This window comes from Labrus bergylta, chromosome 16, assembly GCF_963930695.1.
Source record: "Labrus bergylta chromosome 16, fLabBer1.1, whole genome shotgun sequence".
Taxonomy (NCBI): domain Eukaryota; kingdom Metazoa; phylum Chordata; class Actinopteri; order Labriformes; family Labridae; genus Labrus; species Labrus bergylta.
Genome location: NC_089210.1, coordinates 5,012,352 through 5,028,542, shown reverse-complemented (window position 1 = coordinate 5,028,542; position 16,191 = coordinate 5,012,352). Strand labels below are relative to the sequence as shown.

General features: G+C 40.0%; 1 protein-coding gene across 1 annotated transcript in view; it reads left to right on the top strand.

The window, feature by feature from the left end:
- stx1b (syntaxin 1B) overlaps nt 1-16,191 on the top strand; it is a 62,380-nt gene that overhangs the window by 22,095 nt on the left and 24,094 nt on the right. Inside the window, exons 2-4 of the mRNA XM_065964825.1 lie at nt 6,365-6,439; nt 7,053-7,152; nt 14,493-14,567. Of these exons, the coding sequence (XP_065820897.1) occupies nt 6,365-6,439; nt 7,053-7,152; nt 14,493-14,567 (250 nt within the window). The remainder of the gene's footprint in view (nt 1-6,364; nt 6,440-7,052; nt 7,153-14,492; nt 14,568-16,191) is intronic.

Below are 16,191 nucleotides of genomic sequence, written 5' to 3'. Positions count from 1 at the left end.
AACCAGCTACACTCACCTTTTTTTAAATCACCACAGTTCTTTTACTCAGTTTTACCTTCCACCTTATCTTTGTGTGTTTCTATGATTTTTGTCCGTGCTGTAGTTTATTTTTATATAATTCTTTTTACAGTGCAGCAGCAGAATACTGTCCTCCCTATCCCCTCCCCCACCCTGCTGTATGTGATGCTCACTCGCCCTCTTTCTCCGTCTCTCTCCATCTCTATCATCCCCCATCCCCCACCCTCTCTCCTCAATCTTTCCTCCTCTTCCTATTCCTCCCCTCTCCATCTCATCCCCTCCTCTCTCTCTCTCTCTCTCTCTCTCTCTCTCTCTCTCTCTCTCTCTCTCCCTCGTGCTGCAGGCTGTGTGTTCACTCAGTCACGTTAATCACATTAATTTGCTCATAAACACACGCAGTACACACACATGTGTCCTCACGTTTACAGATTCCATCAGCCGAGCTTTATTAGCAACATCACACACAGACAAACACACACTTTTTAAATTAGATAACAAATAAACACACATATATATAATGATCCAGAGTTAATCTGAATGATCACTATCATCTCATTGAGATCCATCTTCATACTCTTTATTTGACATCATCATCATCACCTCTTCTGACCTCATGACCTCGTTTCTAGAATCCTGCCCTGACCGCAGGGAGTGTGTACAGGGCTGCATATTCATATTAAAACATAATGTAATCATAAAACTAATGCGTGACTCATTGTTGCCAGGTAACGAAAAATAATGAATGCATCCCCTTGTAGTGACTGTTAGGTCTGTTTTTAAAAAGCTCTATGTGCTTAATTTTTTGCTTTTAATTGAGCAAATATCACCAAAAACATATGACAAATATGTAAATGAATCCTGTCCTAGCACATTGGTGGTAACTAGACATGAAAATTGTGCTTTGAAAAGACGAGTCTGATAAGTTTCTCCTCCGCCATTGTTGTTGATGAAGCTGAAATCACAAGTCCCGCCTCTTCTTGATTTTGATTGATTGGTGAGGGAAAGGTGACATTGACGAGTGTGGCGCTGGTCCAAAAGTTAAAATGGTCAGGACCCTGAGTGCCTAAAAAAAGCTGATCTGGTTTTGCATTGGAAATGGGCGCTGCCAGCTCGAACGAACGGTCTTAGTGGACACACGCTGAAAGCTCACTGCTGACAGGAGGACATCAGAGTTTTCAGACTCTTTTCCTAAAAGCGCCGATGGAAACCATGCCCGCACTGAACTTAAAAAAAGATTAAAGGATTCATAGTTGTTGTGAGAGGTTCACTTCCAGAACCCATCTACAGTACGGCAACACCCGGGGGACAAACACTGTAAAAGCCCATCAGAGGTGGAGCCGATGAAACATTTATGACCTGATGCTTCTCTGTGCTCTGTATTTACTGTACACACACACACACACACACACACACGCGCACACACACAGGCTGCAGCTTCCAAACTCACAGGTGTGACACGTGATGACATCAGCATAGCCTCAGCCAATTCGGAGCATTATTCTGCATTTGGAGTTTGGAGCTTGTTAGCTTAAAATACATCTTGGCTCCAGACAACAGTCTGATGTAAACCAGGTTTAAACATAGACCTGGTTGCAATGAAGTCCCAGGGTGGTTCAGGTCTAGGTTTCAGGGATCCTCTCCGACGGCCATGTTGGAATCTGAGCATCAGATTTAAGTGTCTGTGTGTCTCTTTGGAGCAGAACTCTTCAGCCTTGATTAATTATTAATCAAACCTTTTCCATTTCCTCAAAGGCTCCTGATCTTTGACCTCGCGCTCTCCTGTGTGTGTGTGTGTGTGTGTGTGTGTGTGTGTGTGTGTGTGTGTGTGTGTGCGTGCGTGCTGAACTCCTCATGACTCCAGCATTATGGAATCAGAAAGTAATGTAGTAGAAATGCATGAATCAAGAGTTTGTCCTCTGATTTAACATAAATATTATCAGCAGTTTCCTTTCTGTGTTCTGCAGATTTACTCATTTAGTTTCTTTATTTTTTTAAGTAGTCTCTGATTTTTTCTGGAGGTGTATAACATACATTTTACCCACTTAATAAATCTGTGTTGGGAATCATTTTGACTTAAAAAATGAAGTAAGGGAAATGACAAATTAGCAGAGGTCTCACTCTTTAGTTTTTTCTGGGAACAAAAACTCAACACATTATTAAATGTTTCTGTTTACTGTAACTGATATCTACATTTTTATATTTTTTGCATAAATACCTTCAAAAAATTCACCCAACATTTGGCAAGCAAGTACACAACTTTCTGTTTAGATGCATTGTGGGTAATGTAGGCTCAATGATTAAAATGTTGACGAAATAGTCTAATGCATTTAGCATTGATTTAATCCTTTCCATTCTAAACTTTCATCCATCATATTTGAAAGGTGCTATTTCAGGATGAGTCTCTGAAGCAGATTTAGCTTCTGAGAACATCAACAGTGTGGAGGTGAAGGTCAGAGGTCACAGAGCGACCCTCAGCGATCCGTTTCAGACTTTTTGGCTCATTCACAGATTCTGAGAGATGAAAAAACACTTTCTTATATCTTTATTTTAAAGTTGTACTCGTGTGATTCCCTTGCTGACCCAGTTTCACTGATGTGGTGTGTTTAAGTGCTGCGGGGGAATCAGGAAAAACAAACTATCTGCTCTGAGACTCAACACGTTTATCTAAAAGTTTGAGCAATATTCCCACATAAGGCTCCTCCTGCACTGACTCTCAGAGGGGGATTTGGACTCTTTTAACTCTGTTTTATTTGACTCCTGAGCCCAGGAGGCCTCTTTAAGATTGTTAGTTTTAATACTAAATTAACATCATCTGTACACAACATATTTAAATGCATAATTTGTCGATGTCAATACATTATTATTCATGCCCTGAATTAAACAAACAAACCATATCAAATAAATTGATACTTAAATGATGCTGAAATGCTATTGATCAGTAAAATAATCTAATAAAACACTAAACAAGGCAAGCCTTAACATTTATTTTTATTATATTTATATATTAAGAGCTGCACATTGAGCCGTTTCATAATAAAGCTTCTGTACTTTCACTAAGTTCAATCTTAAATGCAGATTTCAACATTTTAAGGTCAGTAATTTCATTAAATGCAAAGATAACAATAATGTTTTTAACAAATACACAAATAGTACCTAAATAATCTTCCTCTACAATCAGTTTTTTATTGCAGTATTGTTGGGTGTTTTCGTTAAACTGAATATTATCAAGTTGTTGAAAAGATTATTCAAACAAAAACAGCAAATATTCAGTAACAAAGAGATTAAAAGTCCCGAGCAGATAAGTAATATGTTCTTAGTTTTGTTTAAAAAACACATCTAAGCTGGCACACAGGATGACGTGTGGTCTTCGCCCTCCTGTGTTTGAAATATTTCCCATCAGCCCTTGCTCCTCCCAGAGTTTGTGAATCCAATCCTTCCCTCCTTCGGGTTAAACTCTGACGATGTGTGTTTTCTTGACGTGTTGGTGACAAGCGACTCTTTGTCACGGAGCTTATCAGCGTGGAGCAGACGTGTTCGCTGCCATTGTATCTGTTTCTGTTTCCCATCATGCTCAGCACACGCATAGAAAGAGACTGTGACGGTTTCTACAAGACCGGGCTTTAGGGGGTCGCTGAAGGGTTTGAGTGACCCAAAGACAGCATCAGGTGTTAAGTAGACCTTACTGGATCTTTTTAGATTGTGACTCTTATTGTAACCACGCTCTGTCGTCATAGCAACTTTGATTAAAGTCACAAAGGCGTTGTATTGGTGTCCCGGTGTGGGGTCAAATATGTCATTGTGTTGCAGAGGCATGAAAGGCACGACATGTAAACACTCAGACATGCACACACACACACACACACACACACACACACACACACACACATTACCACAATCTCCACCCATCACGCCTCGGTTACTACCTTTGATGCTGGATCAGGAGCAGAACTACTTTACCCCACCATTGTGCCTCTGTTCCTTTTAACGTTGCAAATGAGGCGTAACAGGCGTAAATATCCCGCCTTGAACTGCCAATGTATGAGGGACAAATGTTACACATACAGAATACAATACAGTAGAAAGCCACACACAAGTAACATATAAGCACAGTGAATTAATTGTCTTGAACCAGAATATGTTGCACTGGTACTGTAGATATGTGCTTATTATTTATTAGTTGAATATCAAAAAGAATTTATGCTAAGCTAAGGTAACCAAAACCTTTTCTTAGATATTTAATTGATAAATAGCTGTAGCACAAAGAGGGTGTGGCTTTTGTGACACTTAAGCACACACATGCACAGCCAAAGCTCCCTTGTGTTGCCCTGCTTTGTGTGTGTGTGTGTGTGTGTGTGTGTGTGTGTGTTTGTTTGTTTGTTTGAGTGTGTGTTCGTGTGTGCACAGCATGCAGGCGTGTGTGAGATGGTGGAATATTCTGACCTCTGGCATCATTCCGGAGATGAGGAGCATCAGGACTGCTAGCATGCAGCCTGCTGTCATCACATCGCACACACACACACACACACACACACACACACACACACACACACACATTAACACACACAGACACAGTAAGGTGTGCTGGCAGGATGGTCAGGGAAGATGCCATCAGTCTCTCTGTGGAGCAGCAGATCATTTTGGAGACACCTGAGATATTTAATAACCTGAAGAATAACTCAAAGATAAATAAAGATTTATTGTAATTATTTGGTAAACATGTCAGATATACAGATGTCTGAATTATCTGATAAGAAAGCTGCAGAGAGAACAAAACACAGTAATCCAAACTGGAAGTAACTGGAATTATAAATCAAACCGGAGAGGAGGAAAAGATCTGATAGCGTCACCAGACTTTTTGTTTTTGTTGAATTTCTTTACTGTTCTGATTTTTAATTTTCTGACTCTCACTGAACGTGTTTCTCCTCTGTGTCATCTGAGTTTTTCAAAGTTTAAAGCTCTTGGGATGATCCCATTCCCCTGGTGGTTCTGACGTTGGTGTGTTCAAGAACTTTTCTTTTGTTTGTCATTCTCTCCTTTTGTCTAAAGAGTTACTCTGATGTCTGATCTTCATGAGACAGAGGGTGAAAGTTATAGAATACACACTGAGACTGTAGCATCATTTTTTCGGAAGCAAGAGTGTGTTTGTCCTTCTCTGTTTGTGTTTGCATGTCCTCTGCAGAGTAAGCGTGACGCAGGGTGAGGGCGGGTGAGGAGGTGTGGGGGGGAGGAGAGGGCTCAGAGGGACACGGTATCTGCAGTCTGACCACAGAGAAACAGAAACAGAACCAGAGAGGCAGAGCTGCAGCCAGAGATGCTGCTCTATGCTAATAAGTCTATCTTTGGATCAACATGTTAGAGCCTGTTTACTTCTGCTGTTGATTCATAAGAGATGATAAGATGTTTTAGCCTCTTGGCATGCTGATTAGTTAATGTTATGACTTTGAAGGAGAGTAAGATGCTTATGTAGGCTTAACTCTTCTCATTTAGATTAACAGGCTAACATTAGCATCCAGTAGGCCTACTAAATTAAACATTGAAATAGCAGGCTAGTCTTTTAAACAATAAAAATTATTATCAGCAACCTGCCATAGCTGCAAAATGATGATCATAAATAAATAATGCTGCTTGACTTTTGTTACTTTTGTGTAACTTATATCAGTTATAGTTTGAGATGAGGCAAAACAAGCAGGCTAACATTAGCTTCAGCCCGCTAGCTTTTTATGCACTAAAGAAAAGAGGCGGTTTTAGCATGTTAGAGGACTTACAAGTATTTTAAACATGTTTCAACCTGCTGAAGGCATGTTTAAGATAAATAATGACTACAAGGGAAGACTGTTAACTTTTAAGCTTGTAGCTTTTGTTTCATATAGCCTAGGTCATTAGTTCATAAGATGCCAGTGAAACTAACTATAGCATCAACCTGGTATCTCGTAGGTTAGTTGTTTGGTAGAGTTTAAATGTTCTTGTGGCTTTCTGTGTTTAAATTAGTGTTTGTGAACTGACGGGATGGCTACCCGTCTCACCTGTCGCAGAGAAGGATCGGCTTCACTGATGAAACATGATGTCAGGAGAGAAGAGAGACTGTACACACTCGTCTCTGTCAATAATAAACAGAAATACAATCAGTGCAATTTGAAACCGTTTACTTTCATGGATTGTTTGCTTAAGTCTGAATCAGCTGCTGACCTCATGTCACCTCAACCTATACCTCTCTGTCTGTGTGTGTGTTTTTAATTGTGATGCAATTAAATATTTAGGAAAAAATGATCTCCTCGAATAATTTGAATAAAATGACTTTGATTTACTCAAAACTTAAATATTGTGCTTCTGTCTTGTGTGTCTGCAGGCTAAGGACAGTGATGATGATGAGGAGGTGGTGCAGGTCGACAGGGACCGCTTCATGGATGAGTTCTTTGAACAGGTGAGGCAACACACACAAACACACAACACATGTACAGGTACATATAACACAGTATACATGATGTTCTGGAAACACTGAGAGACCACAAAACAAGATTCACATATTCAATTATACAACATTTTTTATATGCTAAACAAGGTAACCTGTGGTTTAATGTCCCCTTTAGTTGTATGAGCAACAACCAAATTTTCAGTGAAGCATTTAATCCATCCAAATTTGACAAAACTACTACTTTAAACTACTTTAATATTTTGGCACATTGTGGAAAAAAACAGGAGTTTGTGTGGCGTGGGAGAGCAGTGACCTTCAGTCCACTGCGGAGGGTAGATTATCCTCCTCCGCTGATAGACATCGACTCCAACAACACTCAAACACATACACACACATACACACATGCGCACAAAGATTTAATGTTAATCTCCCACCTGAGGGCAGGAAGCTTCAGAGCCGATCATCATCTTGTGTGTTTGTGTTTAGCACAACAACAAAAAAAAACACACACACTCAAACTGATCATCAGAACAAACACAGGCAGTCTGATTGTGTGTTTACTGGTAGTTTCTGAACTGCTTCCCCATGAAGGTGTAACCGTGATGTGTGTGTGTGTGTGCAGGTGGAGGAGATCAGAGGCTGTATAGAGAAGCTGTCGGAGGATGTGGAGCAGGTCAAGAAGCAGCACAGCGCCATCCTGGCCGCACCCAACCCTGACGAAAGTAAGACTCAAACAGTGCTTTAGCTGTGAGGACCTTCACTGACATGTTCTTCTTTTCCTGATGCTCTATATTCCAGGTCTGATCATGTTGCGTTAAAACGTTCTGTCGGTGACAAGAATCCAACACCAATAGAGTTAATATCTGAAATCTCTGCACACTGACATCAGCAAAAAGAAGAACGATCAGATAAACATGGAAAAGGGCTGGAAAAAACAACAACTCTAACTCACTGCAGTAAACTTTTAAAGGCTTTATATGTGATTTTTCACACTTAAATCTAATATAAATGAAGTATATCCTCTGAAAATAACTCCCACTGTCTGTGATGTTTTCCTAGTTTTCTGAGTCCTATCTTCAGTTTGTTTACATCGCCAGGACAGCCGGCTGACTCCTCCCCTCGCGTATAAAAGTTGTTTAATTGAGGGACTAGAGAAAAGAAGAATAACATACTGTACTCACTGCTTAACTGTGTTTCTAGATCACGCTCATTTCAGGTAAATTTACATGCAGTGTGAAGATACCAGCATAATAAAGATCGCTAGCATTAGCATGCTAACACAACAATGCAGCGCGAGTTGTTTTGGTTTCATACTGGTGCTCAAGGGCGACATCTGCTGGATCAAAAAATCCAGATAGATAGTAAGATAAGTCTTTAATTTCCTTTCTTTAAAAATCCACCCTTCACTGTTACACATTTGGAGGTCTAAATGATTAATGGGGCCACATCACTCTCTTCAAAGCCACCCACAGTAAATACACAGAAGGCCTGCCCTCACTTCTTCCGTTTTTTCACTCCTTTCTCTTCTCCCTGCTGCCTTCCTTCCCTCCTTCTTTTCCTTTCTCCTTCCTTACTTCCCTTTTTTTCCTTCTTTTCCTTGCTCCTTTCCTTGCCTCCCTCCTTCCTTCCTTCCTTCTTCTACTTCCTTAACCCCAGCCCACCTCCCCCTGACACATCAGTGAAAATCAAATCGTCAGATAAAGATAGAGAGCTGTGTTCACCGTGACCCTGCTCACTGTGACTCAGCAGCACTGACTCAATGTCACCGCTGAAGCCCAGAGCCAAGTCTGTGCTGTCACAAACACTACACTGTAAAACAAAGTCTGGATGAAAAAACATTTTTTTTTTGTCCAGGGGTGGGGCACAAAATCCTGCACCCTGTTCATAGTCATCCTCTGAGGTTATCTCCGAACAAGTATGGCCATCGGGTTTATCGTCCGATCAGCAGCCAGAGAGACCTCGAGGTTTCATTTTGAGACTTTAAACAAGGAAGCCTTTAGCTTGTTGCTGGGCAGATAACGACACGTCCTGTCACTTTAAGAAACCACTCCTCGCAGATTCATATCCCTTTATATCTGATTGATGCAGTTCAAGGTTATCAGAATGCTAATACGCTGATACTTTAGTTTTATCATACTATTACGATCAATAGGACTAACGTTTTACAACCAGCTTAACACTTTGTTTTTACCATGTTCATTTTAATTTTAGCTGGAAGCGACCATATTTGGATAAAGGGTAGATAGAGCCTGCTTATCATGAAAAAAAAACTCAAATTCATGAAAACCAGAGTTAATGGTCACACGCAGTAAGAGTCAAAAATTACAACCTGCTGAGCGTTGGCGGTAACTGCGCCAGAGTATGTTTTTTATCTGGACAAGCCACTCTCTCGGGCTAAATACAGAGAGGAAGCTTCAATATAAACAAAAGTTTCACATTTGTAAAAACCTGATCGCAATTTATGTGCAAGTCATGGAGCTAATAGCAACCGCGATCTATTCTTAGTGAACCCCCCCCTTCCCCCCTCTGATGGCAGCTTGCACTAGCTCCTCTCTGTTGGTTAAAATAGTGAGTCAGATATTCTCTGGGTCTCTCTTCTCCACACTCACAGACTCGCAGGCTTTGAGGTGTGTTCCTGGTATAAGTGCATGAGTACTTACTGTGGAAATCATCAAGTACATGAGGGCTCTTTCAGTTTAAAATAACACTTTTCATGACTCCACATATCTGCGAACTACACGTGGAAAAGACAGTTCTTTGTGCGCTTGGTGAAGTGAAAGACATGCAGCCGTCACCTAAATGTAAAGAAATGTTGATATATTGAAGCAGTATTCAATAAGGTTTGAGGAAAATGTAATGAAAGCCAGCATGGACATGAGGGGAAATCAAGTAAGTAAAAGTAACAATGTCTAGCCTCTAGTTTATTACTTTGTGGTATAGCATGTTTGAAGAGATGTTTGTGTTTGTTCCAGAACTTCCCTGAACACATTAAGACAGTAAGATTGTTGGGTTGTTTTTTTTTTTTTTGCTAATTAGAAGGAGGTCTGTATTATTAAAATCCCAGCTCCAGACCTGCTCTTCTTTGGCCGACTGCTGCTGTCTGCCTCATATAAGCTCGTTCCTGTCTGCTATAAATGATTAGATTTGAATATTGGCAGCCCAGGACTTCCTTAATGAACGCCCGTTGGCTCTGAATCTGTGTGTTTCTTCCTGCTCGTCTTCACACAGAACCTCAGTTACATAACAACAGAATGAGACACACGTCTGTTTCTTTGTTTGACATCTTTTCACACTGCGAATGTGTTTTTTTTCTGCATGATTTGATTTCACATTGTTGCATGTTGATGTTTTCTGTTAATGCATGATCAATGATATTTTTTTTGTTTCTTCTCCATCCTCTTCTTCTTTATTTTTCCTTTTGAAACTTTTCTTCTTCATCGTCCATTTTCCATCCTTTTTTGTGATATTCTTTTCCCTCTTCCCTTCTTCTCTCCCTCCTTCTTCCCTTTCCACCTCTTTTCAACTTAATTCCCTCCCTCATTCCCAATTTACTTTTCTTCCTCTTTCTTCATTCCTTTATTTCTCCTTTCCTCTCTCATTATTTTCTCATTCTGTCCTTCATCTATCTTCTTTCCTTGTGTCCTTTCTTTTTTCTCTTTTCTACTTTCCTTCTTCCTTGTGTCCTCCATCCTACCTTTCTGTCTTTTTACAGCCCATCCTTATATATCTCCTTCTTCCTCCCTTTCTTCTATCACTCCCTTTTACTTTTCTTTCTTACTTTTGCCCTTTCTTTCTTTCATCCTTCCTTTCCATCCCCTTCTTTCCTTCCTTCCTCCTCAGTCCCTTCCTTCTCTCCTTCCATCCTTCCCTCCTCCCTTCTGTGTTGGTCCATGTTGTCTTTTTGGTTGCATGCTGCCCGTGAAGTCTCTGCTGGTTGAAGTGTTTAAACTGAAGTGAACCTGCGAGGAGATGAGGATTTAACATCTGCCAACATGTGAGTGACACCTGATTGAACCTCTTCTCTCTTGTGATGAAATTCGTCACCAAACTTTGACCGAGAAGTCGAACAGCAACACCGAATAGCCGTTATAGTTCATGTCCACCTTCAGATACCACCGTCAGCTAGAGGGATAGTATGCAGCATCCAGTGGCTATTCTAGAGTCTGTTGGGGCCTTTGGCCAAAACCAGTTGGGGGGCCCTCCAACCAGCGTTCAGCAGGGCAACAAGAATGAGTTCTGTCAGATGGGAATCCCTTAGGGAGGGGAAAGCACATTTTTGGCCGTTGATTTAGGCCCCCTAATTGTCTGGGGCCCCAAGCATAGAGTATGTACTTAATGTACCTAAAGTAAAGCACAGAGTATGTACTTAATGTACCTAAAGTAAAGTATAGAGTGTATACTTAATGTACCTAAAGTAAAGCATAGAGTATGTACTTAATGTACCTAAAGTAAAGCATAGAGTACTTAATGTACCTAAAGTATAGAGTATGTACTTAATGTACCTAAAGTATAGAGTATGTACTTAATGTACCTAAAGTAAAGTATAGAGTATGTACTTTATGTACCTAAAGTATAGAGTATGTACTTAATGTACCTAAAGTAAAGTATAGAGTATGTACTTAATGTACCTAAAGTAAAGTATAGAGTGTGTACTTAATGTACCTAAAGTAAAGCATAGAGTATGTACTTAATGTACCTAAAGTAAAGCATAGAGTACTTAATGTACCTAAAGTAAAGCATAGAGTATGTACTTAATGTACCTAAAGTATAGAGTATGTACTTAATGTACCTAAAGTATAGAGTATGTACTTAATGTACCTAAAGTAAAGTATAGAGTATGTACTTTATGTACCTAAAGTAAAGCATAGAGTACTTAATGTACCTAAAGGTAAAGTTATCCATTATTTCACCATTCAACATACAACCACTTAGCCGTTTGCTAACTTGTTACCAAGGACAACCATAAGAAGGTTCAACAGTTAATAGCTGAAAAGGGACATTTCACCACCGACCATCGGGGAGTCAGACATATTTACGCCAATAAATCGATTCTCCACCGCTGCTTGTATACTGGGACAAGGACTATAGCCAAATTTAACGGCCTGATCGAGAAAGCTGTAGCTCAACTTGACGCGTGCTGAATGATGAAACTCTTTCATCCAGTTAAAAGATAATGTTGAAAAAGTATTTAGTTTTATACCAATTAACTTAATCACAATCCAAATCCAAGATCAGTTTATAGCCTCCCCTGAGCTCAAAGTGTATTATCCCCACTACTCTGAAGGCTTTTATTGTGAAATATGTGTCAACAAGCAACTTTTGATGCTAAAACTTTCCTGATATTACTTGAATTACATTTTTTTTCATTCTTAACTCAGATATTTTGCCTGCACTGTTTTGACATATTTGAAAACATTTTAGATGAAAATTAAGCTTAATTTACGAGGTTTAGTGTTTAGAATTCTAGCCGAGATCGCTGAAGAACTGTTAATGATCTGGGATGAAGATGCAGCGTGCAGTGATGAAGACTTTGTCATATCAGAGTGAAATATTTGCACACAGATCAGAGCGGTGTTGCGTTCAAACTAGTCTTCATGTTAAACTGAGTCGACACTCAGACTCCTCTTCCTCCCCGCGGTGAAAACATGTCGCTTCATTTCTTCTTCTCCTCCTCCTCCTCCTCCTCCTCACTTCTGGGTCAGCCGCTCTGCGCTGCAACACACCGGCACACAAAATGCATTCCAGTGTTTCTGCCTGAATAATGCATGATGGGAGTTGTAGTGAGAGTGGAGGGATACAGATGTAATTCTCCTTCTAAACCGCAGTCGACCATAAACACGCTGATACTCCTCCTCACATGATCCCTTCATTTCTCCTAGCCTCTGCCTCTCATTGGCTGTCCGAAGTGTCAATCAAAAGACTGAATTTTTTTCACCTGCAGCCAATCAGCGGGTTTTAAAGAAATGAATGATCCACATTAAGGGCAATGTACAGGCCAGACAACACAAGTACACAAAATGAGAACTTTAACATCTGTCTCAGATGAAGATTAGAAATCAGAAAAACAATTAAATACAAAATTTATGAACTGGAGTAATATGCGTATGAGAAAAAAAAACCGGGACCCATCCTCATGAGGATTTTATGTTCTCTACAGTCAAGAGTCTCCGAATGCTCTTAGATTACAACCTTTTATTGAATATAAATATTGTATATAAATGTACTCTTTACCATGTATGAATTGGCTGATGCCTGACTTCAGCTCATTGACTGAAAGAATGAAAAAACATACAAAGCATGAAAAAATAGCATGGAAAAAGATACAAAATAAAAAGAAAATTACACATCAAAAGAAGATTTAATTAAGAGATTTTTACATTGTTTTTGTGTTTGATTTAATTTGCGTTTCTGACACTAGAAGTTCTGATGTTCACATTCCTTTCATTCTATTCCTCCATTTCTGTGATTATTGTAAAACATAAAACACACTGAGAGAAAAGTCCTGCTGGAGGTAGACCTGATAATTATCTTGGCAGCAATCAGTGACAATAAAATAGAAAGAGTTCTATAGTTTCCTCTTTCATTATTGGGCATTAGAGTCCAATGCTCTCAAACGCTTTAGCATCATGTGCTAACAGCAGCTAGCACAATGAGCAGAGAGGAGAGGAGAGCAGGGAGGCGGTCAGACGGAGCGAACAGGGTGAGTCAGAGGTAGAGGAGGCTGAATGGCACTGCAGCGCTCGTAAATCTGACTGCACTGCTGCAGTTATCACACACACACACACACACACACACTCACGCAGACACACACACACATTAGGCCTCCCTTCCCTCCAACATGGCTGACATGATGTGATGTTACTGTTTCTGCACACACATCATCAAACACCCACTTCACATCCTTTTCTTCTTCTTCTCTGGTGACCTTTTTTTGCTGCCAGATTCGGTTTCTGTAACAGAGAGCGACTCAGAGCAGAGTCCAAGGCTCTTGTATTAATAATAACAATAAAAACACGTCTTCATTATATAACCCACAGTTCACTGATACTGTAATTAGAGTTTCAATGAGCCCAGTGTTCTCAGTGTATGGAAATAAAAATGATGAGTGTCCTGTTTTTAAAAAGTTCTGAAGCTTGGTTGGATTGCTCGGTTTTACCCCCCAATTAGTTTTATGACTTTTAAACTTCATGAATTAACATAGAAAAATATGTGAATATGCTAATTTGCAAAGAACAATTTATTAACAATTGTAACACTACAGCCTTTGTTACAATAAGTTTGTCTATATTCCTACATCAATGGCATATTAGGTGAAAGCCCAGTGTTAATCAGAGCTCCCAAGCATTTTAACATTTAGTGTGAATTTGTCCTGATTTTGCTTCAACCTAAAGAATGTTATTTATTAAGTAATGTTACATAATACAGACAGCCGTCCCAAATCCATCATGTGCTACAGCTCACTCCATACACAGAATTTAAACCATTATTTATTTATTTTTCACCAGGTTTCTAACAAAAAGTAACTCTCAGTTCTCTAAAGAATGTAAGAAACAAGAAAATATTTTGGATGTTGTACGTACTGATATCATAGATATCACAATTTCAAGCGTGCGAGGACCACCTGGGAGTAAACTGGATTGGTTTCTATTTGGGATCACTTCTGATTGGCTGGTGAGGCCACGCCCCCCCTGATGAAGACCTGCAGAGGAGACTTGTTGGCTGTTTTAGCTAAAACATTAAAGATCTACCTGATTGTTGTTTTTTTTTAGAGAAATGTGCAAACCAAGAAAAGGTTCAACGTGATGGGAAGATTATCTGACAGGTGTTTTATTTATCTTTTTAAAGATGTGATTAAAATGATAAAGTCTGACTCTGATTCAGTTTATTTGACATGTATTTAATTCAATTAAATGAATTCAGGTGGATTTGCTACGACATCAGAGAGGGCGAACAAGGAGAGACTGTAGATGTTAGGAATTAAATGTTCCTTTATAAAAAGCCTCCAGTAGTAATACACCTGTCATATTCTAACAAACTGTTCCTGGTTTATTTCCCTCTGCAGAGACCAAGCAGGAGTTGGAGGACCTCACAGCTGACATCAAGAAGACAGCCAATAAAGTTCGCTCAAAATTAAAAGGTATGCTCTTAGACTTACCTGTGAAAACACACACACACACACACACACACACTGACACACAAAGAGAAACCGCAGATGATGAAACGAGGCAGCAGACAGATGAGCTCCTGCTGACGGTGTGAAACAGTTTCTGTGTGATGAATCAGACGAGGTGACGAGGTCGCTGCAGGATTCAAAGCTCTGCCAAAGAGTCGGATTTTATACAAACAAATCGACTTTTTATCTGCACGCAAAGACAAGTTGAGACCAAAGGTACAGGAGGAGTTGAACTTTACACTTCATGATGAATGACGAGATGGCAAACTGTCCCTGAACGCATCACCCTGATGACTAAATCCATTGTTTTCTACCTTGGGAGCTGAAACTGAACCAGACGTCCTGATGTACAGAGGACGGTTATGATGGTTTCTATCAGACATCTCCTCTAGCAGCACTAAACATTCATTAACAATGGTCACCTCTTTAATTCTGTCAACAACCATGGATTTTTTCATTAAAGAAATGCTAAATATTTTGAAAAAAAAGTCAAGTTCTTGAGAGAAACTTCAAATATGAGTAGATTTTGGCACCCTGAGCTTATCCTGTTCATGTGTAAGTCATGTTTACTGATGATAAATCTCATCCTGCTTTCCTTTAACAGTCAAATATATCAATGAGAAAACAAAGTCGGTATCAGCAACATGCCTTCAATGGGCTGTCATTTATACAAGCTGATTCCATTGTAGCTGTAGGGTTGCTAGGCGACAGGGCGGGGCATACTGGTGAGGCAAACAGGGAATCCTCCGTAGACCAGACCGTCTCTTTTCAGTTCGGCTTGAGCGGTCTATGAAGGCTGGGTCGTTTGAAGGACACAACCCCTGAAATAAGACACAGCAAGTCATTGGTTGATTAGAGCGTACCGCCATGTTAGCGCAGCATGCAAGCCACTCCATGTTTAATATCTTCCCATTTCCTGCTCGGCAAAGAGCGCTCCTATTGGTTGTTGACAATTATTGAATTCATGGTTATTAAGAGAAAAGATTTTTTTTAAACTCAGGATGAATTAAAACATGGTTAACTGATAGTCAAGATGAGAAAAAGGGGGCGGCAGATAACCTTGCGGTGACGTCAAGTGCGCCATATACAGAGGTCGTAGTCCGTATTGCAGAGGCCGTGGGTTCAAATCCGACCTCGGCACTTTGCTGCATGTCATACCCGACTCTTTCCTCCCAGCATTTTGTGTCTCCCTTGAGCTGTTTTATCTGCTAAAGGCAAAAAATGGCCTCAAAATATCTTGGGGGGGAAAAAAAGCTCAGACTCAGTTTATCGGCCACTTTAAAAAAAGTCTTACAATTTTATTCTGACATCTGACATGTGTCTACAACAGTGAAATCTGTGTAAAGTCAGGCTACATCCTCTGACTGATTGATGGAATAAAACAACAGGAAAAATGTCAGACTCCAGGATGATGAACGAGTTTGAAAATTGAAAATCTCGCTTGTCTGAGCCTTGGGGAGAGTCTGGAGAGTAAGTTACGACCTGAAAAGCTCGAGGACACTTTCATTAGCCATGCCAGCTTGTACGCTTCTTGTGTTCTCTAAGACGTTAAACAGCGGAGAAGCTTACCTTGAAAAGTCCTTGACTA